The sequence below is a fragment of the Denticeps clupeoides genome, chromosome 11, assembly GCF_900700375.1.
Source record: "Denticeps clupeoides chromosome 11, fDenClu1.1, whole genome shotgun sequence".
In the NCBI taxonomy this organism is placed as follows: Eukaryota; Metazoa; Chordata; class Actinopteri; order Clupeiformes; family Denticipitidae; genus Denticeps; species Denticeps clupeoides.
In genome coordinates, this window is record NC_041717.1 from 13189629 (window position 1) to 13217321 (window position 27693).

A 27693-nucleotide genomic window follows, 5' to 3' on the forward strand; every position below is an offset into this window, starting at 1 on the left:
TTACTGTAATAATAAAACATTGCCCGCGTTGAGTTCACTTTTTTTCGTCAGGCAGTTGCACGGCCACCCACCGGGGTCCTGATTTGCGTAGCACAACACACACGTGCCACCATCTCGAGCCTGTGGACACGCTGGTGGTCCAGTTGAAATTTTATTCACATTGTAAATACATTTAAAAGGCCATTTTGTCCTTGGAATGGGGGGCTTGCAGAAAAAGAAGGTAAGTAGAAGAGCAGTTGATAGTGTTATTAGAAAACGACGTGAAAGAATCGGCACAGTCCAGTTAGCAGTTTAGCTAGGCTAAGCGTTTGCTTGTACACGTTTTATTTTTCGTGACATTCTATTGCAGGCTTGTAATCGAAGCGCACATATTAAAAACAGAATGTTTTTTTTAGACTGCTGTATTGTGATAAGTTACCTATATTCGAGATGTTCTAATTTCTTAGCTATGGTAAGTGTAGTTGCGTCGATTTTAACCTGTAGGTTTATTTGCGTGCATCACATTTACATTCACAGCATTTATCAGACGCCCTTATCCAGAGCGACTTACAATCAGTAGTTACAGGGACAGTCCCCCTGGAGACACTCAGGGTTAAGTGTCTTGCTCAGGGACACAGTGGTTGTAAGAGGGATTAGAACCTGGTTCATAGGCGAGTGTGTTAACAACTAGGCTACTACCACCCCATGACTTGCACACACGGGTTGCACACTGACTTGCACACTCTTGTGAAATGTGAAAATGTTTGTTAATTTAACATTTTGTAATAAAACTGTAGCTCCAATAACTACGCAGTAATATAAGAGGCCGAAGCAGGTATTTGTACTTGCTCATGTATGTTGAGCAATAATGTAATATTTTACTTATATAATGTAATATTTTACTATAATATGTTATTATACCAATAATAGTTTGATTCAGATTAAAGTATTATTGGTCCTTTTCTTTAATTTCAAATATAGACTCCAGACAAAAAAGCTCAAGAATTAGATGTCTCTGTTGACACATGGAGCATATTCCGAGGACCATAATTAAAAATTGCTAGAGTAATATTCCACACATAAATCTGTATTCTGTATACTGTCATAAACATAATCAACTTTTGATTCTTAGACATTTTGAAATAAATCACCTGGAACTATAGGAATTGTGGTGGAAACAAAGACTCTATTTCCTGTTCTGGCTTTTTCCAGGGGTCATAATTTAAAAATTATTTAAAAATGCCAGTAAAATTCTGTATTCTGGTTCTTTTGCTATCAGGTTCTCTTGACATTTCAAAATGAGGCAGATAATTTAACAATTCCACAGTTGAATTCAACAAAAACTGTGATTAGCAGATTTTCTAGACATTTTGAAATAAATGGTCTGGTGTCTAAGGAATTATGAAGGGCAGCAAGCCCATATTTATTTTTACAGCATAAGCAATTAGAAGGAAATGCACAATATTGCTAATTGCATGTGGTGACAATGTGTGACATTCAATGGTAATAAAATATGCCATTAGTCATGAATTGTTCTGAATTTAATGTAGCAAGTACAAAAACTGAGTTACTGGTTGCTTAGTGTAACTTCAGCATGTTTAGGTGGACCAGAAAATGTGAAAAAGAAGCCATCTTGAATAACAGGTTATGTAGGTTATGTAGTTAAAAAATATTTAATGCTATTCATAGTAGCAACCCTTTGCTGTGACAGAGTTTCACTCTCAGATTCTTATTTTTTCTGAGGTGGTTTTCCAACAGTTCCTAAAGCGTTAGAGTGAACGTCTCATGATGCTTGTTGTGGTGACGTAATGAATGTAAAGAGAAGCGATTTATGCAACTTTTTTGCAATTGGGAAACTGTTAAAGACAGTCAGTCCATATTTCCAGGCTAAAACAAGGAGTATTGGTGAAAACACCTTTTTCCCCCTCTTCCTAGTATGAAAGTGGATCTGCCACTAACTACATCACCAGGAACAAGGCACGCAAAAAGTTACAGCTGAGCTTGGCTGATTTCAGGTAAATGAATTTTTGGATGTTTTGTCCACTTGGTGTGAGTGGTATTAGTCCAACAAAAGTAAAAAACAAGTAAAAGAAAGGTGTTCAATTGAAACAATCATTTGAAAATTTTCTGACCTTGCCTTTTCAGGCGCTTGTGCATTTTGAAAGGAATATACCCTCATGAGCCAAAACACAAGAAGAAGGTCAACAAGGGATCCACAGCCCCACGCACCTTCTACCTGCTCAAAGACATTCGCTTTCTCATGCATGAGCCCATTGTGGGAAAGTTCCGAGAATATAAGGCAAGTTAAGGTGTTCAAGAATTATTTCTACTTAAGCGCCCTTTGGGAATTTAATGTTATCTCATTCTCTTTAACTGATCTTTAAGCAAATTGACATTGCATTTCAATTGCAGATATTTGTGAGGAAGCTCCGGAAGGCTTATGGCAAAGCAGAATGGACTTCAGTAGGAAGGTTGAAAGAGAACAAGCCAAGTTACAAATTGGACCATGTCATCAAAGAGCGGTAAGATTTGCTGCAGATTTCCAGCATTTTTATGCATATTTATGATTTGGTGTGAAGCCAAACCTGTCTTTCTCTTTATTTTGTCCTCCCCTTTCTTTTCTTCAGGTACCCCAGCTTTGTTGATGCACTACGCGACCTCGATGATGCCCTTTCTATGTGCTTTCTCTTTTCAACCTTTGCCCGCACCGGAAAATGTCATGTTCAGACCATTCAGCTTTGCCGTCGTCTAACAGTTGAATGGATGAACTACATAGTCACCTCTCGCTCACTGAGAAAGGTATGAAACTTGAATGGGTAGGGTTGGGCAAAAAAGGAAAAATGTCAAATTTTTCACTATAGTATGAATCTGAAATGTTTTTTTCCTCCTGATACTTGCTGTTACTCACATGCTGTTTTTTCTATTTCATCAGGTTTTTCTCTCCATTAAAGGCATTTACTACCAGGCAGAGGTACTGGGCCAGACGGTCACATGGCTTGTGCCATATCAGTTTGCCCATGATGTAAGTGTTTGCTCATTCTGCTTTCTAACCACAACAATTTGATATTGAATATTTATAGGCTTTTTTTCATGGTGTCTTTGCTAGTTAGTGGTTTGTTTGCATAGGAACATCCAGACGACCCTATAAACTAAAGTGTTTCTGTAATGTAGTGTAGTGCTTTTTATTTTGAGCTTGGATGTTGGAGAGAATGCCTTGGAAAAGTCAATAGACGACTGGTTACCAGATGTTAAAAACTGGCCTGCTGTCTTGCTTTTAAGGGGACCCTGTTAGACAAACACATCCTCTAGTAAATGTTTAATTATACACTCTCTAAAGCCATAGCTAAAAATCATTCATTTGCCCTTAGAAAAGCTGGCACAATATGAACTCATGAGGTCTGTGCTGTGACTAGAACAGAGAAGACCACTCTTAACTGTTTTATCTCTATTGTTACTATATCACACTATTATTATACCATTACTGCACAAGTTATCTATATATTACTTTCGACAAAATTAATTGAAGGAAAAATTCTTATTCAAACGCTTTATGGCTTGGGATGTCGACTAACTTAAGAGAAACTACAGCAGCGTGGATAAATTGATTGTATTCATAGGTAGGGTCCCAGAACCGATTTCACTGATGGTAGCCTGAAAGCTCTGGACAAGGGCATCTGCCAAATGCCTTAAATGTAAAATCCCACATACACTTTCTTAGATTACAGCTTGATTCTCGGTTTCCTCAATTACATTTATTTGAGGGTATTAAATGCAGTTTCTGGAACATAGCTGAGTTTCCATTTTCTTTTAAATGAAGCTCAAGAATGGATTTGCAGGATTATGTTGCTCATGTTTGTTGTTGCCTATTTGTGATGCAGCACCCAACAGATGTGGATTACAGGGTAATGGCCACCTTCACAGAGATGTACACCACCCTCTTTGGGTTTGTGAATTTCCGACTTTACCAGACCCTCAACCTCGTCTACCCTCCCAAGGTATTTTCAGGCTATTCATATTTGCTTTATGCAGGTAGTTTAAGAGATTTCTAACTTTACTATCTGTAGTTGGACTGCAGGTCAGAGGTTGATCTGAAGGGAGAATTCGAGGAGGACTATGCCATGGACTCAGAAAGTTACTTGGAGGTACATATAATTTTTTCTCTTATGTAAATCTCCAGACTCATGTGAAATAAATGCATCCTGTTCTGTTTTGTCCACCAAAAGAAACTCTCTGCACTGAGTGCCAGTCTTGCAAGGGTCCTCAATACTGCAGAGGAGGAGGAGGCTCAGATCGACCAGTTTCCAGTTGAAGGGGTGAGGCCTTTTTTGTGATACAGCATTGAAGTTGTGATTAAGATGGTTTCTGGCTTTCTTGTCTCCTGAGACAGAAGTACACAGGTTAATGAAATTGGATTATTTGGATGTTAGAATGGCTATAAACCAACAGGTCCGAATTTGACTGATCAGAGTTCTACATGGGACATTCCACCATGTTTATTTCAACAGGATGGCAGCAAAAAATCTCTTGAAATAACTGTTGTTTGTGAAAGGTTGAATCAGATGTGCATGATAATGGAAATGACTCACTGGCTTTACTGTAACTGTTACTGTACTAATTGCCTATGTAAGAATATTAGGGGAGCACAAACAACCCCATTCCTGTAGGATTAGCACTGTTCGAAGGAGGTGTCAGGCATGGGATCAGGTTGTCATGGTTTAGTGCTTGAGGTGTGAAAAGTGAATGATGAAACCTGTTAGGTCTTATGCTTTTTTGTAGATTGTACCTGTGTTCACTGCACTTGAAAAGATTGAATTGATGAATGAATATATATATAAAGAAAAACAATAATAATATAATACATTTGTTATTTAGTACAGAATTTTATCAGCATAGACAAAATTCTGGCTTTGGTCAATGCAATAGGGGTAGGGATCTGTTAAGCTATACAAAACTTGTATTACTTGTATAATGGGGCAGTGGTGGCCTAGGAGTTATGGAAGCGGCTCTGTGATCAGAAGGTCCTGATCTGCCGAGGTTCCACTGAGCAAAGCACTGTCCACACACACACACACACACACACTGCTCCCCGGGCGCCAATCATGGCTGCCCGCTGCTCATCAAGGGTGATTGTTAAAAGCAGAGGACATATTTCGTTGTGTCACCATGTGCTGTGCTGTATTTTACAATGACAATCACTTCACTTTTTCATGAAAGGCATGAAGTAACATTTCATGTTACACATTTTTCTATTGGTCATTTTTATTGGTCAGTTTAACCAAAACGTTGTTTGGAGGCTGACTTGAACACAGGAATGCATAGCTTCGCTAGCTTAGCCTACGGGATTTTATAATGGCCAAATATATTCAAAACAATTGTCCAACCTTACCTATGAAATGTAATCCCCCGGGATCTGGTTTGGAGCGTTCAGGGGTTTGTACAGCCCCAAGCAGCACAAGAGTGAGGCATTTTATGCACTTCTCTCCATAGACATGTATATGCTTCACGCCACAGCAGAGCCTATCGCAATATGGCGGCGATGTTGACGTACGATGCAGCTCGTCATGCAACGTTTACCCAGTCACGAATCTGAGGTCTCCATTGAACCGAATCAAAAGTCATGTGACCAAACACGTCACATCCGACTGAAGTGAGACTTCAGTCAGCTCGCAAACTTTGAGAGAATGAGAGAATGGATCGGATATGTTGCCGATCCAATCCATGTACTAATCATTTAAATCGCAGCTTTTTGCGTTCATGTAATCGCACAGACTGACATCGCGATTACGATTGCGATTAGATTAATCGTGCAGCACTAGTTTACATATAAACAAAATATGCCATATGGTTTTAATCTCATCATTATGCAACACTGTTATTTGTTATCTGTTTCAGGTGGATCTGGAGCAGATGGAGGCCAGGGAGAGGGAGCAGAAAGATCAGGATGCACACAAGCGGCTCTTTGAGGACCTGAAATTCTTCCTCAACAGAGAGGTTCCCAGAGAATCCTTGGCCTTTGTGTTAAGGTAAGCTGTAGGAAATTTGATTGATGTTTTATATGTCTTACATTCTCACCTGCCTTGCACATTTCTAAATCTGTTATTGTTAGTAATTACTTGTAATTCTTAGAGCTGCATCAAAGTCAGAACCATGGATGCATGTGTGCATGTGTGTGTGCCATATCAGATATTTTGGCTGATTTGATAAGGGCACATGGTCCTGGTGTAGTTGAAGTGAACATGTTTGCAGACATTCACTATTGTCCAAAAACCAGTATTTTGTTTGTTGTAGATTCAGATTTGTCTAGAACATTCAGAACATGTACTAACTTCTAGATTCCACTGAAACCCAGCCCTATTATGACCTACAAAACAAACATATTGACGTTTTTTCACTTTTTAATGCTTATCTTTTAAATCTGTGTAGAAAACATGGCTATTATTCCTCATAATTTGGTACAGTCATTGAATGCTGGCTTAATGTATCCTGTATACATTAGGAATTTGATTGACTTGCATAGGTGCTAATGGCGCTTTTTTTTTTTTTTTTGTTCCCTAAGGTGTTTTGGTGCTCAGGTATCCTGGGATAAGTCCCACTGTATTGGCAGCACATATGATGTGACCGATGAGACAATAACGCACCACATTGTGGACAGACCTTCTGTGGACAAGCAGTACATCAACAGGTGAACAAATCAATGGAATTTTATTGCTACTTTGATTGGTTTGGAGGAGGAAAAAACGTATTCTCTGATTGTAGCGTGTTTGCCCATTAGCATGCACATTGTCGTCTTGCTGTTAGCTTGCTCTTGAAAGGTAGTAGAGGATTTTTGGAGTGTGGAATGTCTTTCTTTGAGCCCTTTTCAGTGAAACTTCATGAAGTTAAGGTGATGTGGAATCCTGGGGACGGCCTTAAGGGACTAAAAAGGATTGGCTTTGCTTTGTACCATTCTCTCCAGTTTTCTGAGTGTCAAATCCTGTAAAAAACAGTAATTTATATCATCATAAGCTATTTTCTTTTCCCTCTTGGTCTAGCACTTGCGGATGCAAAGAAAGCTGGGATTTTAAAAATCTGTACTGGTCAGGTCGGGCTCGGGTCTGATTCTATCGGGCCCAATTACAGCTCTACACTGCTGTCAGCTTCATACCGTTCTAATCAATGATGTCCAGCACGAAGTCCCATTTAGAATGACCAAACGTCCTCTTTATGGTGGACATGTAATCTTTTTGCGACTGGTCACAAAATCTGTAATTTGCAGGTTTCGAACATGACTGGATGTATGCTTGGATTTTTACCTCATCAGGTACTACGTCCAGCCCCAGTGGGTGTATGACTCGATCAATTGCAAGATGCTGCTGCCTGTGGAGGACTACTTTCTTGGGGTGAACCTGCCTCCTCATCTCTCTCCCTTCGTGGAAGAGAAGGACGGCGACTACGTTCCACCAGAGAAGCTGAAGCTCATGGCCCTCCAGCGTGGTGAAAAGCCAGGTGATCTATCCAGAGGTTGAGAAATGTCGCTGGATGTGTTGCATGTGTTTGTTCATGTAATGTTTCTGCAGTGGCAGAACAAGAGGAAGAAGAAGAGGAGGAGGAGGAAGAAGAAGAAGATGATGAGGAAGAGGAAGAAGAAATGGATGAGGAGGAAATGAAAGAGGAGGAAAGCCTGAAGACAATAGAAAAACAAAGAGCTCAGAACAAGGTTAGAATAATTTCTTTAGTCTTTTTTTGTATGTTTGTTTAATGCCATTTTGAGTAATCGAGGCGGTTCCCTTCCCCAGGTATCGTCAGTAAAGGTGACTCCAGGCAAAATGAAAACTGAGAACAAGGTTCGCATGGAGCAGGAGGAGAAGGCTGAGGAGAAGCGCCTGGCCATCATGATGATGAAGAAGAAAGAGAAGTACCTCTACGACAAAATCATGTTTGGCAAGAAGAGAACAGTCAGAGAGGTATGCTTGGCTTAGCAGCAGGGGCGGTCGAGTGTTAATGTAAAGGTGTGAATCGTTTCTCCTTAATGCCCTTCCAGTCCATCCAGCCTGACCTTGCGCTCAACAGAGAGCATAATGGTCAACTCTGTTTTTGTGCTGTCGTAATATAAAGTGGCTAATGAGCCCAGTCAAGCGTTGGAGCCCTGAGGAGGGGCAGCACATGACGTTAGTTCAGTCACAGCTTCATGCCTTCCACTGCTCATTAACTCCCCTTCTCATTAACTCTTAATCTTCCTTGCAGGCAAACAAGCTGGCTGCTAAGAGGAAGGCCCATGACGAAGCCAGCAAAGGTGAAAAACGAAAGAAGAAAACCAAACAATAAAGTGCCTACTTTCACACAAATTACATTTAAAGACTTTTTTTTTTCTTTTTTTAAAATGTATAAAAAATATCTTTTCATTCTTTTGAAACCCGTTTTTGTCTGTTGCATGAGTGAGTCTTTGGAAGAGTGGAATAAGTATGGAATGTACTCAATAGTTTCATGATGTCTTTCAGTACAATAAAAAGTTTATTAATGAAACTTTATAAATGAAAACTGTTAATGTACCAAATCACCCATCATAAATAAAATTAGTAAGATAAAACCCAGTGTCAGTGGTTTTTCTTTTTACATTTTTATTAATCTTTCAATTAGAGATTCACATACTCTGTTTTTGTTTTTGCTCTCCCGAGATATTTTCTTACCAGGAAGTATTTTTATTTTTTTCGGTTGTTTGGTGAATGATATGGGTTTCACGCATTATGTTGCAGTAAGGCTGGGTCATTCGAGCCACTCTGGTTTCACCTGCCTTCTGCACTGTGCACCACAGTGTCCCGTTACTTATTCTGAATTAGAAGCAATGGCAGTTGTTCTGTAGGCTGGCACAATGCTTGCATTCCTCTTGTACTCTTACGGAATTTTCTGGGATGGTATTCTGAAGTGTGCTTTCTGAGGGAGCCCATGAAATTCAAAACTGAAAAATGCGTTTGTTTTTGTCTTACGGGGAGGTCCTGACAGCTGTACATTTGTGGTATTATGCGAGCACCATTTTTGATGTCTTAGCTCTATGATTGTGCCTCAGACGTGGCAGGGCGGCTTGGCTGGCAGAGCCCCCATTTTCCCCTTCTTCAATCCCTTCTTTCAGCACTCCAGTGGCATTCCTCTTTGGCCGCCCAGTTCGTGGCTCTGCCTGGCACTGCAGGCGAGCTACGGCGGGGCGGGGCTACAAGGCAACAATGACCCAAGTGTTGGGCAGCAGGCACTGCTGAGGGAGGTTGTTGGGTGGGATGATCTGCATAATCCTCCACTTGATATCTCAGCATTAGAAAGTGCAAGTGAGGGAGAGAAATGCCAGCGATGATTGACGGCCAGCAACCAGAGACCTCCCACGACCCAGTAAACTCCCAGCGATTGTCAGTTCAGTATTCCTCTGACGTTAACCGCCGTGTTCCCACACTCAAGTCGTCAATGCTGTAAAAAAAAAAAAAAACCTACAGTCTTCCATAATGTGTAGGTTATTGAAAGCTCAGTCTGTTCTTGTAGTGTTTTTGGAATAGCTACTATAACATTCCAAATGTAATTACTATAGCTTGTTTTCTTCACATATAATTAATATGGGGATGGATTATGTTGATCAGCGACATGGCTTTTTTATTCCCAATACTGACATGTCCTTTACCTGGGGACAGGTACAAGGCAGTGAACGTTGTAAAGTTCAGATAAGGAATATTTCATTTAATAAGAAGGAATTCCTATTCCAGAACGTCTGCTTTGTGAAACACTTCCTGAGTGTGAGCATAAAGAAGAGCCTCTTAGTTGGGCTTTCTCATATTTCTCATAAGTCTTAATCCTCAGATATATTTTAGACATATTTTAATTCCTGTTAGTTTATTTGATGTAAAGTTAAGATAACATGTTCCTCAACTCCATTTTAACGTTCCAGTCAAACATGGACCACATTGTCATTGTCCCCACCCTCTTATGCTCTGGCCCACTTTTTTTGAAGCATTTTTCAAAATTGTCCAATGGGCGCAGCTCCCTGCGGATGAAGTTACGCTTTCACGTAAACCTAGAAAGCCAATAGGCCGCTCAGCAAGTAGATTTTCAGAGCGATAGTTTTGAGAAATACCCCGCTCTGCCAACGTGACACAATCAAGATCTTTGTTTGCTGTGTCAGGCATTCTGCACTTGCCCCCTTTTATGCCATTCACTGGCCCCTCTATCGACTTTCAGCCTGAGCTCCTGTGTCTGTGTCAATGGCCCTCTGTGTCAGCGAATGTGTGTGCGTTTGAACGTCCTCTGAGAATAGAGCTCCTGCCTTCTTCCTCCCTCCCTCCCTCGCGCTGACACACCCACCCGCAGAGTGGCAAGTGCAAGTCCCTTGTGAGCGCCTGTAACGTCACAAGTGCCACAGAATGAAGCTCGTTCTCAGCCCTCCTCTATTCAGGCTGTGCAATTTGACTGCTCAGAGCGGAGGAAGAGGCGGGGGTTTCAAGGCATCAGGTGCACAGAAAGACGGAGAGGTGAATGGGCCTGGGAACAGCGCGCCACGGATAGGAGGAGGACTGCCAGACCGAAGGCAGCATGTCTGGCGACTGGCGATGCTTTGAAGGCTTCTTGCAACCACATTAGCAGCAGGAGCAGCAGCACTGAAATGGGGCGGAAGAGTTGAGCGAGCCCGCGGGCCGATCCCTTACAATCATGCCCGTCTGAAAGCAGATTTCAGATTTCTTTAGTATCCAGCCGAGGATACAGGACCTGCGGGATTTATGCTCAAGCCGGTAAAGTCTTTTACTAATCATACGTAACCTGTTGCACAATATCTACTTAAATGCAATGACTTTATGTGGCTTTGTTCTAAGCGGGCAAGGATTTCAGTGAACTTTGAAGTAGTTATGCTTGTAATGTGTTCACTTTAGCTGCAGATAAGGGAGAAATGCTTCATATGTAAGTAAAGGGCCCTGCATATGTCACAAAGGTTGTTCTCGAAGGCAAACACATTTGTACGTTTCAAAAGTACACAAATGTCCAGCGTGAACTGTTGTCACCAAGAACTAGGAGAGCCCTGCAGTCAGTATTCCCGACTCCCTGCCACTAACTAACTAACTAACTAACTAACTAGCAAGACTGAATGCAGTAGTAATGGAAATGGCCAATGCATTACAGTGCGTGTCCCATAATGCTGTTTAAGGCAAACATCTATCCAACAGTCATAGGCAGGTTTTTTATTAAACAAATGGACTCTTTAGAGAATTTTCTTCACAATTTGGCAGCTGCTACACAAGCGTCCACATTACTTTTTAATGATGAAGTAGCTAGCAGGTCGTCTACTGCTGATATCTAATTACTCACTCCTGGGGAGAATAGCTGGATTTGGAAAGGATCACTTTCAGCATCGATGCATTATTCATGTCAGACAGACATGAAATATTTCAGAACAGTCTCACTGCATCAGGTTCTCATTTTTAAATTAGATTCGCATCACACTGATGTGTAATCTTGTCCGAGGACTAAAAACTTGTGCAGAAATTCATCAATCATCAAGACAAAAGTAGTCACTTTTTCAGAGGTTGTAGTGAGGAGCTCACTGGATGGGCGGCTAATACTAGAATTGTTCAAATTCAAAATCATTTTTTTTTTTACTAATATATTAATTTATATAAACTCACAAAACAAGATAGAGAGTTACCTTTTAATATGTAATAAAATGATATTATTTATATAATATAAATATTTTAAATCCAGTGTTTAGTACTCTTAGTCATCCATACTATGGGTATATACTATGGGTATGCAATTTTATTTATGTTAAAATCACTTGGTCAGCTTGAGCCCTTTACAAAATGATCATTCAATATTTTTCAGGATTTTAACCCCTTAAATGCCAATTTAAACGTTTGTGTTATTGATTATTTCTTTTAAAAATCCATTAAAAAATAATTATTTTTCATATAATAAATAGTAGGTGGGTGAGGCGGTGGTTGTAATTATAGTCTAGGACATGTCAAAGATCAAAACCAAAATTGATTTCATTGAATTTTATTTTTTGAGTAGTGTTAAATCATGCCTCTCAACACCCTTTGAGGCCAAAAATATACATGCACCAAAATCTGCCATAAAAATCTCATACATCAATATTTTTTTTTCCGAGTTGTTCCATAATCTTTGTCAACTAGAGCATTTGTAAAAGCCCTTTTTTGAAGCCACTTGGTACAGCATTCTAGCGTTCTAATAACTTTGTGAAAAAGATAACAGAGCTTTTTTCAGAAATGTATCCCATGCTCTTCACTAGCAAGCCAATGTTCTGACTGACACTTAGCTATACAGATAATAAATATTATATATTACATTTGTTATGATTAAATTAACCTTTTCTGGACGAGTTTGCATGGTTGACTGCAGCATTTTACTTTAGTTTATTTAAATCCAGGATCATCAACAAACCAAATCTGACAATTTATGTGATTGGAATATTAATGATTCACTGATCAGTAATGATGAATGATTATGTTCCAGCAAGCTCTGTACCTGGGACCATGGTCGGCAAGCAGGGGAGGCAATGGAGGTCAGTCTGCAAAGGGCTTGTGTTGGGCACTCTGCTTACCAGCTGCATGATCCTCTTCTACTGCCTGTCCAACCCGCAGATCCAGCACAGTCTGCCAGAGTAGGTCACACTTTATCTCTTTGTCTATGTATGTTCTTGGCTAACTGTGGATATTCTTGTCATATAGTTATGTTAAATTGATTATTTCTGTTTCCAGTGTTCCGGTGCCCTACTCATGTGCCCATCGACCGGCTCCAGCACACTCTGTTCCCCACCCAAAAAATGTTTCCCAACAAGCAGACATATGCACCCCAAGGGTGGACGTCATGTTCATGAAAACCCACAAGACTGCAAGCAGCACACTCCTGAATATCCTCTTTCGGTTTGGGGAGAAGCACCGCCTCAAATTCGCCTTTCCCAACAGCAGAAATGACTTCTTCTACCCTGCATCATTTCAGCGCTCACAGGTCAAGGACTACAGACCTGGAATGTGCTTCAACATCATCTGCAACCATATGAGGTTCAATGCACCAGAGGTGGCCAAGGTGCTACCGGCAGACACTGCCTATATCACAATCCTACGGGACCCAGCTGAGCTCTTTGAGTCCTCTTTCCACTATTTTGGCCGTCTGGTGCCCTTGACTTGGAAGATCTCAGCAGAGGACAAGCTGGCTGAGTTTCTAAGAAATCCTAAATATTATTATGACCCAGAGGGCTTCAACTCTTTCTACCTCAAGAACCTGCTGTTTTTTGACTTCGGGCAGGACAATAATTTGGAGCCAAATGACCCCCGGGTCGAAGAAGGCATTCTGAGTATTGCTGCACGCTTCCAGCTGGTCATGCTGGTTGAGTACTTCGAGGAGTCACTCATCCTGCTCAAAGACGCCCTCTGCTGGGAGATGAACGATCTGCTGTTTTTCAAACTCAATGCTCGCAAAGACTCCACGGTGTCAAAGCTGCCTCTGGAGCTGAGGGCCAAAGCCCTTGAGTGGAACGGCATAGACTGGAGACTCTACCAGCACTTCAATGCTACTTTCTGGAAAAAGGTGGACATCTACGGACGAGAGCGAATGGCTCGGGATGTGGCCGAGATCCGGAGGCGAAATAAGGAGATGGCTACCATCTGTATCGAAGGAGGCCAGGCTGTAGAGGCTGGGAGCATCCAGGACACATCCATGCAGCCCTGGCAGCCCATCGGGGAGAAGTCTATCCTGGGATACAATCTGAAAAAGAACGTGGACAAGGCTCACAGGAAGCTCTGCCGCAAGATGCTGACTCCAGAGCTGCAGTATCTTAGTGAGCTTGGGGTCAACCTGTGGATCACAAAACTGTGGGGCTACATAAGAGATGTTATTAACTGGTGAGGCATAGAGGGGAATCGCATAGTCACTTAACACGAATGTACTCATAGAGACCACCTAGCAAGTTTACAATGTTCTGAGTTTGCATGGTGCATTTTATTTAATTTTACTTCTTACCAGTGTTGGCAAAATGTTACTGTGATGTACTGAGGAAATGTTACATCAAATGGATGCTACCATCCAAGGTACCTGTTTTGTGATTTCTGAAGTTGTTAAAAGGTGCCAATGGTATAACATCACTAGATTGATCAATAAATTGATCCTATTTATTGACTGTTAATGTGATATGGAAAGGAAATGATCTCAACAATTTGCAACAGTAACCTCATTTTGCATTTTAGTATACTTATTTAGTATACTTATTTAATTTTGTAAAAGTAGTTTGCTCAGAAAAAGTTTAAGGGCTGGGATTCGAAACTAAGATGGGATGAATGCCAATCCTGCCTAATCAACCAAATTTATATAGGGTGGCCTGAAATGATTAATGTATGGCAATCCTGATGGAGTGAATAAATCAATTCGTCAGCCAGCTAGACTGATGAAGACCAGGCATGATAAAACATCTTTAAAATGACAGACTGGCAACAAGAAAGGTCCACTTGTCGGATCGAAATGAACATTTTTATGTTATGATTGCTACAAAATTACAATCGGAAATGTAATGTGTGCAAAGCATTACACATTGAATGTTGAATTTTTATGTATAATTACATACTTTGTTTGGGCCACAAACCATGCTTATTGTCTGTAGTCACCAACCCTGCTCCAGCTATCAGGTATCCTTTCACTGAATTTTGAATCTTCATTCATAAATTATGAATAACGACCCACCCTGCTATTGTTTCATTTTTAAAAAATCATGCATAACTACACTGAACTGAAGTTGTAGTTAGCTGAATTTAAAAAAAAAGTATTTGTATGCTCTCTGCCTATGTTAAATGATGCTTGTGTAGCGAAAAGTAAGGAGATAAACAAAACCATATAAGACATTCTTTTTAGCTATAAACTGGCATGTGACTGTTGAACAATGTAATTTTTCTAGGTTTGAAACTGGGTGTAATGCATCAGGATTGGAATGTATTAAGGTTGAGGGGGTTGGTTGGCATGTGAATAATGTTGTCCTTTTGACTGAGCTAACTTCACCACAGTATTTAGGAGGATTCATTATTGAATTCTTCAAGTTTCATGTTTTTAAAATGTCAAGTAGCATTTGTGACAGTTGTCTTGTACTGTCTGTTGTTTTCATCCATATATATATATATATATATATATATATATATATATATATATATATATATATATATATATATATATATATATATATATATATATATATATATATATATATATATATATAAATATGTGTTTCTTGTTCTTCACTGATTCATTACACATTTCTTCACATTTACATATTAATAAAATGGGAAATGTGAAATCACTGCCTAGTGTATTTATACAGTGATTTGATTAAGACTCTGCTCATCCAGATTCTCTATAAATCAAGTTCAGTTTCAGTACATCCAAAAACTATTCACAACACATCACTTTTTCTACATATTGTTATTTTACAGCCTCATTCCAAAATGGATTTACCTCTTAACTTTACTTGAGGTTGTGCCAGATTTATTAAAAATAAAAAAAGAGAAATCACATGTACATAAGTGTTTACAGCCTTTGCTCAATACTTTGTTAATGAACCTTTGGCAGCAATTACATCCTCAATTCTTTTTGAATACAATGCCATAAGCTTGCCGCACCTATCCTTGGCCAGTTTGGCCTATTCCTCTTTGCTCCATCAGGTTGGATGGGAAGCGTTGGTGCACAGCCATTTTAAGATCTCTCCAGAGATCTGGATTTCATCCAGGATTGCTGCAGTCATCTTTCCCTCTATCCTGACTAGTATCTGACTGTCATTCACACCAAAGAGTTCAATCAGACCAGAGAAAAAAGGGCCTGCTTTTGGCCACTGCTTTTGGCCACTCTAACCTACAGACCTGATTGGTAGATTGATGCAGAGATGACTGTGCTTCTAGAAGGTTCTCCTCTGTCCACAGAGGACCTCTGACAGAGTGATGTAAGATGGGACGTCGCAGAGCTATGACATTCCTTTGCCTTTGTTGTGCATAGAGATTCAACACCTCAGTTTTTGCATGTCTTTGTCGAACGGCATTGCAACATCCCCCGAGCCAAACGTGTGAGGTGCCGGCCGTCGGGACCACCTACCCTCTTTGTCTTCCCCAGACGGGAGGCACCGGGGGCGTGATGTCAGAAACAACAGGTTCTGATTGGTCTGTGACAGCTTCCTGTAGGCCAGGTGTATAAAGATCTGTTCACATGTGGGGAAGGGGCTTCACTTTCTTTCCCAGCTGCCTTTCCATCAAAACCGGATTTTCTGGTTTTTGAGTCTGCTCCTTCCTCCTTCCTCATTTTTCTCCTGGCTTTTCTCTCTCTCGCTCTCTTTACACTTTCTTTTCATTTTTGTTTTCTCTGTAACATTGGTACCTTTTTACATACAATATTCACATGTAACTGCAATAATAATTTAATGGTGTTAATAAATTAGAAACTGTTCATTTTTTAACCTCTATTTTTAGTCACATCCTTGACTAAGGCCCTTCTCCCCTGATCGCTCAGTGGCCAGACAGCTCTAGGAAGAGTCCTGGTGGTTTTGAACTTCCACTAATAGAGCATCCACTGTGATGGAAGCCACTGTGCTAATTGGGACCTTCAAAGCGGCAGAAAATTTTCTGTAACCTTCCCCAGATTTGTGCCTCAAGATAATCCTGTCTCTGAGGTCTACAGACTATTCCTCTAGCTTCATGCTTGGTTTGTGCTCTGACATGAGCTGTCAACTGTGGAACCTTAAATATACAGGTGTGTGTCTTTCCAAATCATATTCAACTGTTTTATCCACAGATGGACTCCATTTAAGCTGCAGAAACATCTCAAGGATGATCAGGTGAAGGATGCACCTGAGCTCAATATTGAGTTTCATGGCAAATGCTGTGAATACTTATGTAAATGTTTTGAAAATAGATTTTCAAAAAAACAAGTAAACGTCTTTCACGTTGTCATTATGGGGAGTGGTGTGTAGAATTCTGAGGGAAAATGCATTTAATCCATTTTGGAATAAGGCTGTAAAAAAAAAAAGTGGAAAAAGTGATGAGCTGTGAATACTTTCTGGATATACTCCACACAGTTCAGATGGTATACATCTGAACTCACTTGCTGATTCACACCCAGCATGCACGCCATAGGGGGTTTATGAATTCATCTGACGATGAGTGCAGGTCACTTGGTCCAGTACCAAAAAAAAGACCGTCTCAATGTCGCAGATATTGTTTTTTTTTTTAAACAAACTTATTTTTTTCAGCATATTAATTAATCCCTTACGTGTGCACGATTGCCCAAAACAGAACGGCCATTAACGAGCAACGTATAAAATGCGTCATAAAAATGTACAAACGTCTTTTCTCTAGAAAGATCAGGCGACAACCACTGACCATATGATCTCTATCATCGTTTTACTATATAATATATACCTATATTAAACTATATTTACTTTACTATACAATATATTACTGTTAAATTTAGCTATTTAACATTTTGTAGTGTGAACATGTGTATCATGTAAATGTGCCTTGTATTTTGTAACACTAAATAAAAGGTTAATTTTGAAAGAGAAAACAAAAAACGTGTATCATGTGTATCGCAAGACGCTGCATTATTGGTGCGTTTGCTAAAGGGCTTATGGGAAATGTAGTTTTAAGGTTCCTCAATGACTGTAAACGCTGATGTGATAAAAACTACAATAACCATGAGCCGGAAAGGGCGTGAAGGACCTGCGCAAAGCAGCTGGGGTGTCCAATACTTCTCTACCACAAGTTAAAGGCTGTGGTGTTTTGTTATTTGCTTTTGTTGATGATGTTTAATTTTTCACTTAGTAGTCACGTTTAAAGAACGGCTGCTTCATGACAATTTCTGTTCCGCTGGTTGCCGACTAACATTAGCTCTTGTCGAGTAACGATGTTAATCGTGATCTAGCAATGATCGTGTCGTTCGTTTATTTCCCCCTTTCCTTTCCTTCGTGCCGGTGTTAGCGGCCGCCTAGCCTTGCCGCCCCGCTGGACGCACCGCATTCTCTGCTGACTGGGTGCCAGTGTTATGACCGGGTTGAATGTCATGGTTTCCTGGAGCCATGTCTTGTAAATCCAAAGTGGCACCGAGTGTCGACTTTGACCACAGCTGCTCGGACAGCGTCGAGTACCTGACCCTCAACTTCGGACCGTTCGAGACCGTCCATCGCTGGAGGCGCCTGCCGCCCTGCGACGAGTTTGTGGGGGCGAGGTAAATGCGCGACTCGGTCTGTGCTTCTGCTATGCCCGCTAATAATCAACGTTTGGCATTTACTACAGAATTCGTGTTCTGCTTGTTTGTACTGGGTGGTAGTAGCCTAGTGGGTAACACACTCGCCTATGAACCAGGAGACCCATGTTCAAATCCCACTTACTACCATTGTGTCCCTGAGCAAGACATTTAAGTGTCTCCGGGGGGACTGTCCCTGTAACTACCGATTGTACGTCGCTCTGGATAAGGGCGTCTGATAAATGCTGTAAATGTAAATGTATTGTCTCTCGTTGTTCTCAGGCGCAGCAAGCACACAGTGGTGGCATACAGAGATGCCATTTACGTCTTCGGAGGGGACAATGGGTGAGTGCTGCAGTTCTCCGGGGCGAACACACGACCCTTCAACCGACACTGTCCACTTTTTTCCCCCCACCGTGCAGGAAGAACATGCTGAATGACCTGCTGCGCTTTGACGTGAAAGACTGCTCGTGGTGTCGGTGAGTGCCGATCTAGGCTTCTCCCGACTGGTTGGCAGCAGGTGGCATTTTGTACCAGCTTGCTCTCTGTGCACAGGGCTTTCACCACCGGCACGCCGCCGGCGCCCCGATATCATCACTCTGCGGTCGTCTACGGCAGCAGCATGTTTGTTTTTGGTGAGCGCCAGATCGTGTCTTGGCATTGTGTTCGATTTATTATTTATTTTTTTGCCCATGTTGTTGCTCAGCAGGTGACATTAATGTGAAATAATGTGAAACTTGTGTGTCTGACTGACGCAGGTGGCTACACTGGTGATATTTATTCAAACTCCAACCTGAAGAACAAAAATGACCTCTTTGAATACAAGTTTGCCACAGGGCAGTGGACTGAGTGGAAGGTGGAGGGCAGGTAATGGCACGGCGGATTTCTAGAGGGTGCTTTTTAAGTTGTCTTCATGAAACCAGTTGTCTAAATGCAACCCTTGACTCCCACACAGTGTAATGTAGAAATGCAAGGCAAGCCTTACTTTCTATTTGTCATTTTAGGTTGGTGGCGAGGTCAGCACACGGTGCCACGGTCTACAACGACAAGCTGTGGATTTTTGCTGGATATGATGGGAATGCCCGGTGAGCTTTACGTGGTTGTTTTGGTTATGATGCAGTATAATAAGTAAAAAGTGAAATCAAAATGATTGTAATTGTGAAACCCAGCACACGGTGACACAACGAAATGAGTCCTCTGCTTTTAACCGTCACCCTTGGTGAGCAGTGGGCAGCCATGACAGGCGCCTGGGTAGCAGTGTGTGGGGATGGTGCTTTTGCGGTTTGGCACCTTGGCGGTTTGGGAACCGAGAACCTTCTTATTACAGGTCCGTTCCTTTACCTGCTAGGCCACCACTGCCCCATGAAAATAATAAAAGTATTATAATAAAAAAAAAAAAAAACACCATACAAAAGCATTAGAAAGGCTGGCATTTTTATCACATAGTCACACTGAAATGCTTTTAATGTTTTTAAAGAGGATAAATAAAGGGGAGGTCATTCCAGAGTCTTTGCTTGACCACTGAAAAGGCCCTCTCACCTCGAGACCTTAGTCAAGTCCTGGGCACTGTTGGCAAAGGTTTTCTAGTGGACCTTGAGAGACCTTGGTGCAGTGAACCAGTGTTCCGAGGCGTGCCCCATGCCAGGCTTACAGTTAAAACCAGTTCCAAACCTCACCAAAGTAGAATCCAGACGCTCCCTTTCCCTGGTACCGGCTCTGGCTGCTACATACTGAGCCAACTGCAAATGAGAGAGCCCAACATACAAGGGATTGCAGTAATGACTTTTTTTTTTTTTTTTTTTTTACTCTCCCCTCAAGTCTGAATGACATGTGGACCATTGGTCTTCAGGATCGGGACCAGGCGTGTTGGGTGGAGGTTGGTAAACTATTTAACGATTCTTCCTTTTTTTTTTTTTTAATGTCTGTACGTCAAACATTTAACGAATGTGACTGCAGAACAGCAGCTGTACACAGGTGCTAACCGTCATTATTTGAATTCCCTTTGTGACGTAGATGATTTGAATGGCGGTCTCGGGTTGACATCTTGTGAGCGCTAATTTCTCCCCACGCTCCCTGTAGCTGATCTTGCCCTTTCTGTTTGGCAGATTGAACAGAGCGGGGAGATCCCCCCTTCCTGCTGTAACTTTCCCGTGGCCGTCTGCAGGGACAAGATGTTTGTGTTTTCTGGTCAGAGTGGAGCCAAGATCACCAACAACCTCTTCCAGTTCGAGTTCAAAGGTCACATGTAAGTAGGCAGAGAGCTGCACAACACACTGACATGTACCTTTTTTTTTCTTATTTAAATAGGGGAATTTACCTTTACTTTCACCAAACAGATGGACCCGAATACCTACAGAGCATCTGCTGCGGGGGTCACCTCCACCTCCACAGAGACGTTATGGCCACACCATGGTAGCCTTCGACCGACACCTGTATGTTTTTGGAGGGGCAGCTGACAACACTTTACCCAATGAGCTCCACTGCTATGATGTGGACTCCCAAACATGGGAGGTCATCCATCCCAGTACAGACAGCGAGGTGGGATTCACACCAGAAACGTATCTTTTTATTCCCAAATCAAAAGTTTTATGTGTTTTGCAAAAATCATGATTCCTAGTCTGAAGAGAGAAAAGACTCTGGATAAAAGGAACATCTAGATCTGTGAATCAGTCTCTCTCTCTCTCTCTTATCTGAGCGCCGCTTTCTACATTGGCAGAAAGTGCCCCACATTAGAACAGTGCTCAAGGCCCCTAGTGGGCATACCAAACAGAAAAAACCTCCCTCAACAGGGAAATGTAATGTAATACTGTACAGATATCGTATCTCTCGGATGCTTATCTTGTTAAAAAATAAGAAATTATGTGTGTCTTGTCTGCTGTGGCTCGAGTTATTTGTGAAGTATAGCATCCTGTGCACGCTTTCCAGATGCCCAGCGGGAGACTCTTTCACGCTGCCGCTGTGATCCATGATGCCATGTACATCTTCGGTGGGACCGTTGACAACAATGTACGCAGTGGAGAGATGTACCGATTTCAGGTTTGCTTATTTCTGTCTCATTCACTTTGCTCTAATTCGCTCAAATGTTTTGAACACATAGCAAACTTTTACTTTCCACACTTCTTTCTTTAATACTGTTTTTTTTTTTTTTTTTTGTTAACCCCCCAGTTCTCTTGTTACCCCAAATGCACACTCCACGAGGACTATGGAAAACTGTGGGAGAATCGTCAGTTTTGTGATGTGGAGTTTATACTGGGAGAAGTGAGTTTCAGTCCAGCAGGGAAGACTGAGCGCTCTTGGTGGATTTTTAACCTCATACATTTTTTTTTCCTGAATGCACAGAGAGAGGAGAAGGTTCTGGGTCATATTGCCATAGTGACCGCACGGTGCCAGTGGCTAAAGAAAAAGATTTTGCAAGCTAGGGACCGGCAGAAACAGGTGTGTGTGTGTGTGTGTGTGTGTGTGTGTGTGTGTGTGTGTGTGGTCTCCATCATCACAAGGCACCACTGCAAGGTATGCTTTGTTGTTGGTTGTAGAAGTGCAAGCAGGAGGTGGGTGAGGAGAGTGAGGAGGGAGGAACGTGCAGTAACAAGGAGAACCCAGCCACCAGGTGGCCCTCGGGGTCCCATACCATGCTGGAGGTGTTCATCCGCGAGGCCGAAGCCCAGCCCTTCGAAGTGCTAATGCAGTTTCTGTACACGGACAAGATCCAGTACCCACGTAGAGGTAACAGGTTCTAGAACATTGCACAGTCTGTAAAATTATTGATTATTAATTTCGCTGCATGATGTACATGTATAAATATGCATGTGCTAAATAAGTGTGTGTAGCTCAGGTAAAGCCACGTTCTGTGTATTGCTGTTTGCTGGATAAAATATAGCAAAATTGAGCGTATTAAATAAGACTATTGAAGATAAATATTTAAAAAAGCACTCATTGATTACATCTGCACCAGATCTGAGTATTATGCATTCATATACACTTATTGTCATGTTCATGATTATTATTTTGTGTTTGTTACCCTCAGGCCACGTCCAGGACGTGCTCCTGATTATGGATGTTTATAAGCTGGCCCTCAGTTTTAAGCTCTCGCGGCTGGAGCAGCTGTGTGTGCAGTACATCGAGGCCTCTGTCGACCTGCAGAACGTACTAAGCGTGTGCGAGAACGCCAACAAGCTGCAGCTGGACCAGCTCAAGGTTGGGGGACATCCCTAGAGTTTCGTGGTGTCATGTTATCATCAAGGATAGAGGCCTCCAGCAGGATCTCACCTTTCTGTTCCCTTTGATCATTTTCACAGGAGCACTGCCTTAACTTTGTGGTGAAGGAGACTCATTTCAACCAAGTCATTATGACCAAAGAGTTTGAGCACCTATCCACCCAGCTCATAGTGGAAATTGTTCGCCGGAAGCAGCAACCGCCTCCCAGAGTGTATTCAGACCAGCCTGTGGATATAGGTAATCATTTCTTCACAGTGAGAGCACGTAACACTGAGGTGCCACTGAGCAAAGCACCTTCCCCACACACTGCTCCCCGGGTGCGTTTCATGGGTGATTGGTTAAAAGCACAGGAAACATTTCGTTGTGTTCACCGTGTGCTGTGCTGCGCTGCAGTGTCTCACGATGACAATCACTTCACTTTCACTTTTTCACTTTCATGTCTCTCAGCGATGTTCTCTGTGTTGTAATCCTGTTCTGTTGGTCCGCTGTGCGTCTGTGTGTCAACACAGGTACGTCCCTGGTACAGGACATGAGGGCCTACCTTGAAGGAGCCGGCCGGGAGTTCTGTGACATCACGCTGCTCCTCGATGGTCACCCACGTCCTGCACACAAAGCCATTCTCGCTGCCCGTTCTAGGTAGGACTTTAAAGTTCACTTGCAGATTAGTTGTGACTCTCAAAGGTTTGCTTAGTAACTGTTTTTATTTCTCTTATATGTGAAGGGCTACACATGCGTTCATCTTTATATTCCTAGAACATTGGACTTGGTCCCTGAATTCCAGGGAATCCTAGACATTAATAGGCGTAACGATGATGCGCTGTGTTTGACCTGTGCATCTGAAACAGCTACTTTGAGGCGATGTTCCGCTCCTTCATGCCTGAGGATGGTCAGGTGAACGTGTCCATTGGAGAGATGGTGCCCAGCAAACAGGCTTTCGAGTCCATGCTGCGCTACATTTACTACGGAGATGTTAATATGCCACCCGAAGACTCCCTGTATCCTTTTTCTGCCAGTTTTATGTCAGGTGCCACATGTCTCCATGTTCTGAGCGTAACTTGTTGTAGTAGAAAGACATCGGAGGAATTAGATGCTGGAACATAATATCAAAATAATAACTTCTTTTTAAAGTTCCTTAGCTTGAGCACAGTTACCTGTTTGCTGCACCATATTATTATGGCTTCTCCAACAACAGGCTTCAGGCCTACTGCAAACAGAACCTGGAGATGAACGTCACAGTGGAGAACGTGCTGCAGGTGGGTATCACCTTTGGTCTGTACTGCTTCATCAGCACCGCAGTACACTTGTTACTAACTGTTGCTCTGTGCTTCTCTTCATGAATGTTACTCCACAGATCCTGGAGGCTGCTGATAAAACGCAGGCTCTGGACATGAAGAAGCACTGCCTGCATATAATCGTCCATCAGTTCACCAAGGTGGGTGTGCTCTTCTCTGCCGTGCTGGGGGTATGCTGGCTCCCCCAAAAGGGCTGAGCACTCCTGTATACATTCACCTGGGGGTTTGCCAAAACACACCCTTCAGGAGTAATCAAGTTAAGTGCCTAGAATGGTATTATCAGGATTAGTTTGGTTCAAATCAGTCAGCCAGTTCATTGACCAGTAGGCCGCTACCACACTGAGCTACGAAATGATAGACTTCAGACTCGTTTATGCTGCATACACGTACAAAAATCCATCTCAGCAGACTTTTCAACTTACACCATCCAAATACATCTGTATGTGATTAATGATGCTGTCGTTGTAAAGCTATCCATCCACTAGAGGGCGCGTGCTACGGTTTAAGTGTATGTTTTAATTCTGGCTCGGCCACCTCACAGCTGTTATGCATAGATTTTCTGTCACTGCGCAAAATGACATCATACAGATGTTAACAACATTTTACCATTTTGCATAACCTATGTATTGGCATTTTGTCTGTGCCTCTTGAACTTTTGGTACTGCTCCATTCTGTCAGTATCCAAAACGTTTTAATGCTTTTTAATTTCATTTGTCTTTCCTGCATGTCTGCCTCAGCTTTGCTTCTTCGTGTTGTTTTTTTTTATTTTATTTTATTATTATTTATTGTTTTTTTGCTCTCCTCCATTTTTCTTATTTTCTGAAGGTGTCCAAGCTGCCCAACCTGCGTTCTCTGAGCCAGCTGCTGTTGCTGGACATCATCGACTCCCTGGCCACCCACATATCAGATAAGCAGTGTGCAGAGATGAGCTCGGACATTTAGGCATGGACTCTCCCTCCCTCGCTCACCCACCTTCGTTCTTCACAAGCCACTCGCCTTCCTCCCTTCATTTATTTCTCCGCTCTCCTGCCATTTAGTGTATGTGGCATGCACCGTTTCTTTAGCCCTTCAGTGTTTGTACATCTTGAAAACTTGGCTAGGCCTGTCTGTGCTTGGTTAAGGTGTTGATGGTGCTGTAGGCTAGGTGGTGCCAAAGCACATTGTTTGAAGTCTATCACATTGAATTAGATGAATAATAAATGACACTGATATAAAGCAGATATTTTTCAAGAAAATTGATCTCTGGGCGGGGGGTTTCAAAAGTCCCACATATCTCCTGTTGAGCCTTACAGTAGATGGAATGAAGGTCTTTGTTAAGAGGGACATCTGTTGATCTCTGGGAATGGCTGAATATCATTTGTATGTTTTTCTGTATTTACTGAAATGTTTAAGCTTCTTTTCCCCAAAATGTATGACTAAACATTTAACTTGTGTAAATAAGCCATGTTTTTTATTTCTTCAGTTTACTGTGCATTTTTCTAATGGTAAGCTATAATAAACTGTACAGCTTTGCTACAGCTGTTTTTATAGTGACTTCCACTCCTTTTGTCCATCTCTCTCTCTCTCTCTCTCTCTCTCTCTCTCATATATATATATATGCGCCTCCAAAAAAAATCCTCCCAAGACATGCCTCAATAAATCTGTCACACTAACAGTGGTATTATGTCCTTTAATCTTGCCAGTGTTTAAACTCAAACTGATTAAATGATTTTCAACTCAGTCAGATTTGCTTTTTGAGTCAAAAATCTTAGTCAGATGATGTGTTTGAGTCAATGGTGCATCAAGCTACTCTGTGGGATGTCAACACCATGGTGTAGTTTGCCACATAATCATGCTGTGAATGCAGAGCCCCCACCAGCATTTAAATGTCTGCTGCCAATGATAAACAAAAAAACAAGGATGTTCCTAACTGTCTGTATCATTGTTATGAGGGCTTCAGCAGTTCCACCACTCCTGCTTCTGGGTTCCCAGAACACCTGATAACCAGATCATGATGTTTCATAACCTGGATCTGTTGCTTCTCAGACGCATGTGGGACCTGCATCACCCAAATGAAATATGACTCTTTCAAGCCTGTCTTCCACACTCATCATATGAAACATTTCCACATTGAGTCACCACATGTCTAGGAGGAATAATGTGGAGTCAATTTGGTACTACAGGACTGCAACATGTCTGTCACGCATGCACACAAAACAACCCTAGTTTGACCTGAAATCTAAGAGACGAGGAGGAGATTGGCTGCAGCTTCCTGCACAATGCCCCCCATTCTCTTTAAAACAGACACCCCAAGCATCTCTGGCCAGGTCCTGCAACTGGACCCTGACCAGTTGGTCTGTCCAATCTCTCAGAAAAAGCTTCAGCTCGGGAGGCAATCTAGTGCCCGCGTTGAAACACGTATATTAAAGGTCATACTAGCCTATTGGAATCTATAACTATTAAGCATATTAATTCATTTTCTAACAGTATAGCTGCCTGGACTCTTCACACTGGATTCTTTTTGTCACTCCCAGGCTTAATAAGAATGCTCGGAGTGCAGTAACTGAAATAAAGGAGACCCTTCAACAACATGATTATGATTATTTTGTAAGTTTGCCCACTTTCAAAGAAATAATCAGTAATTTCAATGGTAGAATAATAACAAAAACATCCCAAATAATGCATTTCAAAAAAGTTAGAAATTATTTTGCCTTTGCATAAATGAAATAAATATCAATAAGTAAGATTTCTGGCTTCCCGTTGGATTTTATACAGGTACGGAGGTGACTTTGAACTTCCCAAATTGTTACCCTGTATAAAAGACACATATTCATAGAAACAATCAATATATCCAGATTCCAAACTCTGCAAAGTGCCCAAGACCAAAGAGCTTTTGAACAATGTCAGGGACAAGATTGTGGACCTACACAAGGCTGGACTGGGCTACAAGACCAAGTACATGGGTGACAAGGTGACAACAGTTGGTGTGATTGTTAACAAATGGAAAAAATCACGCTCTTTGGCATGAACTCAACTTGCCATGTTTGGAGGAGGAGGAATGCTGCCTATGACTCCAAGGACACCATCCCCACCGTCAAACATGGAGGTGAAAATTATGCTTTGAGGGTGTTTTTCTGGCAAGGGGGACAGGACGACTACACTGCATCAAAGGGAGGATGGATGAGGCCATTGCTGCCTATCAAATCTTGGGTGGGAACCTCCTTCACTCAGCCAGGGCATTGAATGCCAGGGCTTGGAGAGGTTCTGCTGGAGGGGTGGAACAAAATCCCCCTGAGATATGTACAAACCTTGTGGCCCAATACAAGAAACCTCTGAGGGTTTTGCCAAGTTTAGCAAAAGGGATCAAATACTTATTTCATTCATGAAAATGCTAATTAATTTATAACTAGTTTTTTTTTCCTGAATATGTGAGTGATTAGGACCCCATCACAATGACACATTAGTATAACTGTAGTTTTACTGTATTTAAATGTAGGGAAATTTAAGTTGCAGCACTAGTCAAGGAAAAGATGTCTGAAGACATAATTTTCCGAGCTCCTTTTGTGTGTTCCACAATGTTGTAATGAATCATGTATCGTGCTGTAATAAAGAAGATGTGCTTTTGAGAGTCGAGCCAATGGGAACCTGTGAAAGGCGCTGCTGAACATGGCTCTGTTTGCCTAATTGTGTGTCCTATTCCCAGGTTGTATCGAGCTAGTGTCTACTTAAACTGCAGGCAGCAGCTCGCCAAGTATTGAGCTCTTTGTTAAGCAGTGGAGCTTGGAGTACAAGTTGTCTCTCACAGCCCTGAAACATGAGCCAGCCCTTTGCTGCCATTTCTTTTTTAATTAAGGACCAATTTGGTTATTGGTGTCTCAATGTCCACGCATTTTTTTAAAAATCAGATTGCGCTCACAATTTGAAGTAGCCTTTGAAAAGAAAAAAATTCCTGTCCTTATTCTGCTCAACTTTTACGTCTCTGGAGACTCTGGCCAGC

At 41.8% G+C, this 27693-nt stretch overlaps 3 protein-coding genes across 3 annotated transcripts; all 3 read left to right on the forward strand.

Moving 5' to 3' along the window:
- Positions 1-85: 85 nt before the first annotated feature.
- pes (pescadillo) lies at positions 86-8545 on the forward strand. Its single transcript, XM_028996194.1, has 15 exons — positions 86-220; positions 1915-1994; positions 2125-2278; positions 2392-2501; positions 2607-2778; positions 2912-3001; positions 3858-3974; positions 4044-4121; positions 4203-4292; positions 5872-6002; positions 6536-6661; positions 7280-7464; positions 7536-7675; positions 7755-7922; positions 8203-8545. The coding sequence occupies exons 1-15, from the start codon at positions 197-199 to the stop codon at positions 8281-8283; spliced, it is 1746 nt and encodes a 581-aa protein (XP_028852027.1). The 5' UTR covers positions 86-196; the 3' UTR covers positions 8284-8545.
- A 1810-nt stretch (positions 8546-10355) lies between these two features.
- On the forward strand, positions 10356-15047 carry gal3st1a (galactose-3-O-sulfotransferase 1a). The gene is made up of 3 exons (XM_028997069.1): positions 10356-10721; positions 12457-12604; positions 12702-15047. Exons 2-3 carry the CDS (start codon positions 12477-12479, stop codon positions 13846-13848), a joined length of 1275 nt encoding a protein of 424 aa, XP_028852902.1. The 5' UTR covers positions 10356-10721; positions 12457-12476; the 3' UTR covers positions 13849-15047.
- Positions 15048-17676: 2629 nt separating this feature from the next.
- On the forward strand, positions 17677-25369 carry lztr1 (leucine zipper like post translational regulator 1). Its single transcript, XM_028997068.1, has 20 exons — positions 17677-18192; positions 18493-18555; positions 18633-18689; positions 18766-18845; positions 18969-19077; positions 19215-19295; positions 20029-20086; positions 20316-20455; positions 20547-20748; positions 21136-21246; positions 21376-21468; positions 21550-21645; positions 21744-21933; positions 22235-22404; positions 22506-22662; positions 22935-23061; positions 23271-23420; positions 23573-23678; positions 23777-23857; positions 24543-25369. The coding sequence occupies exons 1-20, from the start codon at positions 18023-18025 to the stop codon at positions 24657-24659; spliced, it is 2358 nt and encodes a 785-aa protein (XP_028852901.1). The 5' UTR covers positions 17677-18022; the 3' UTR covers positions 24660-25369.
- The last annotated feature ends 2324 nt before the right edge of the window (positions 25370-27693 follow it).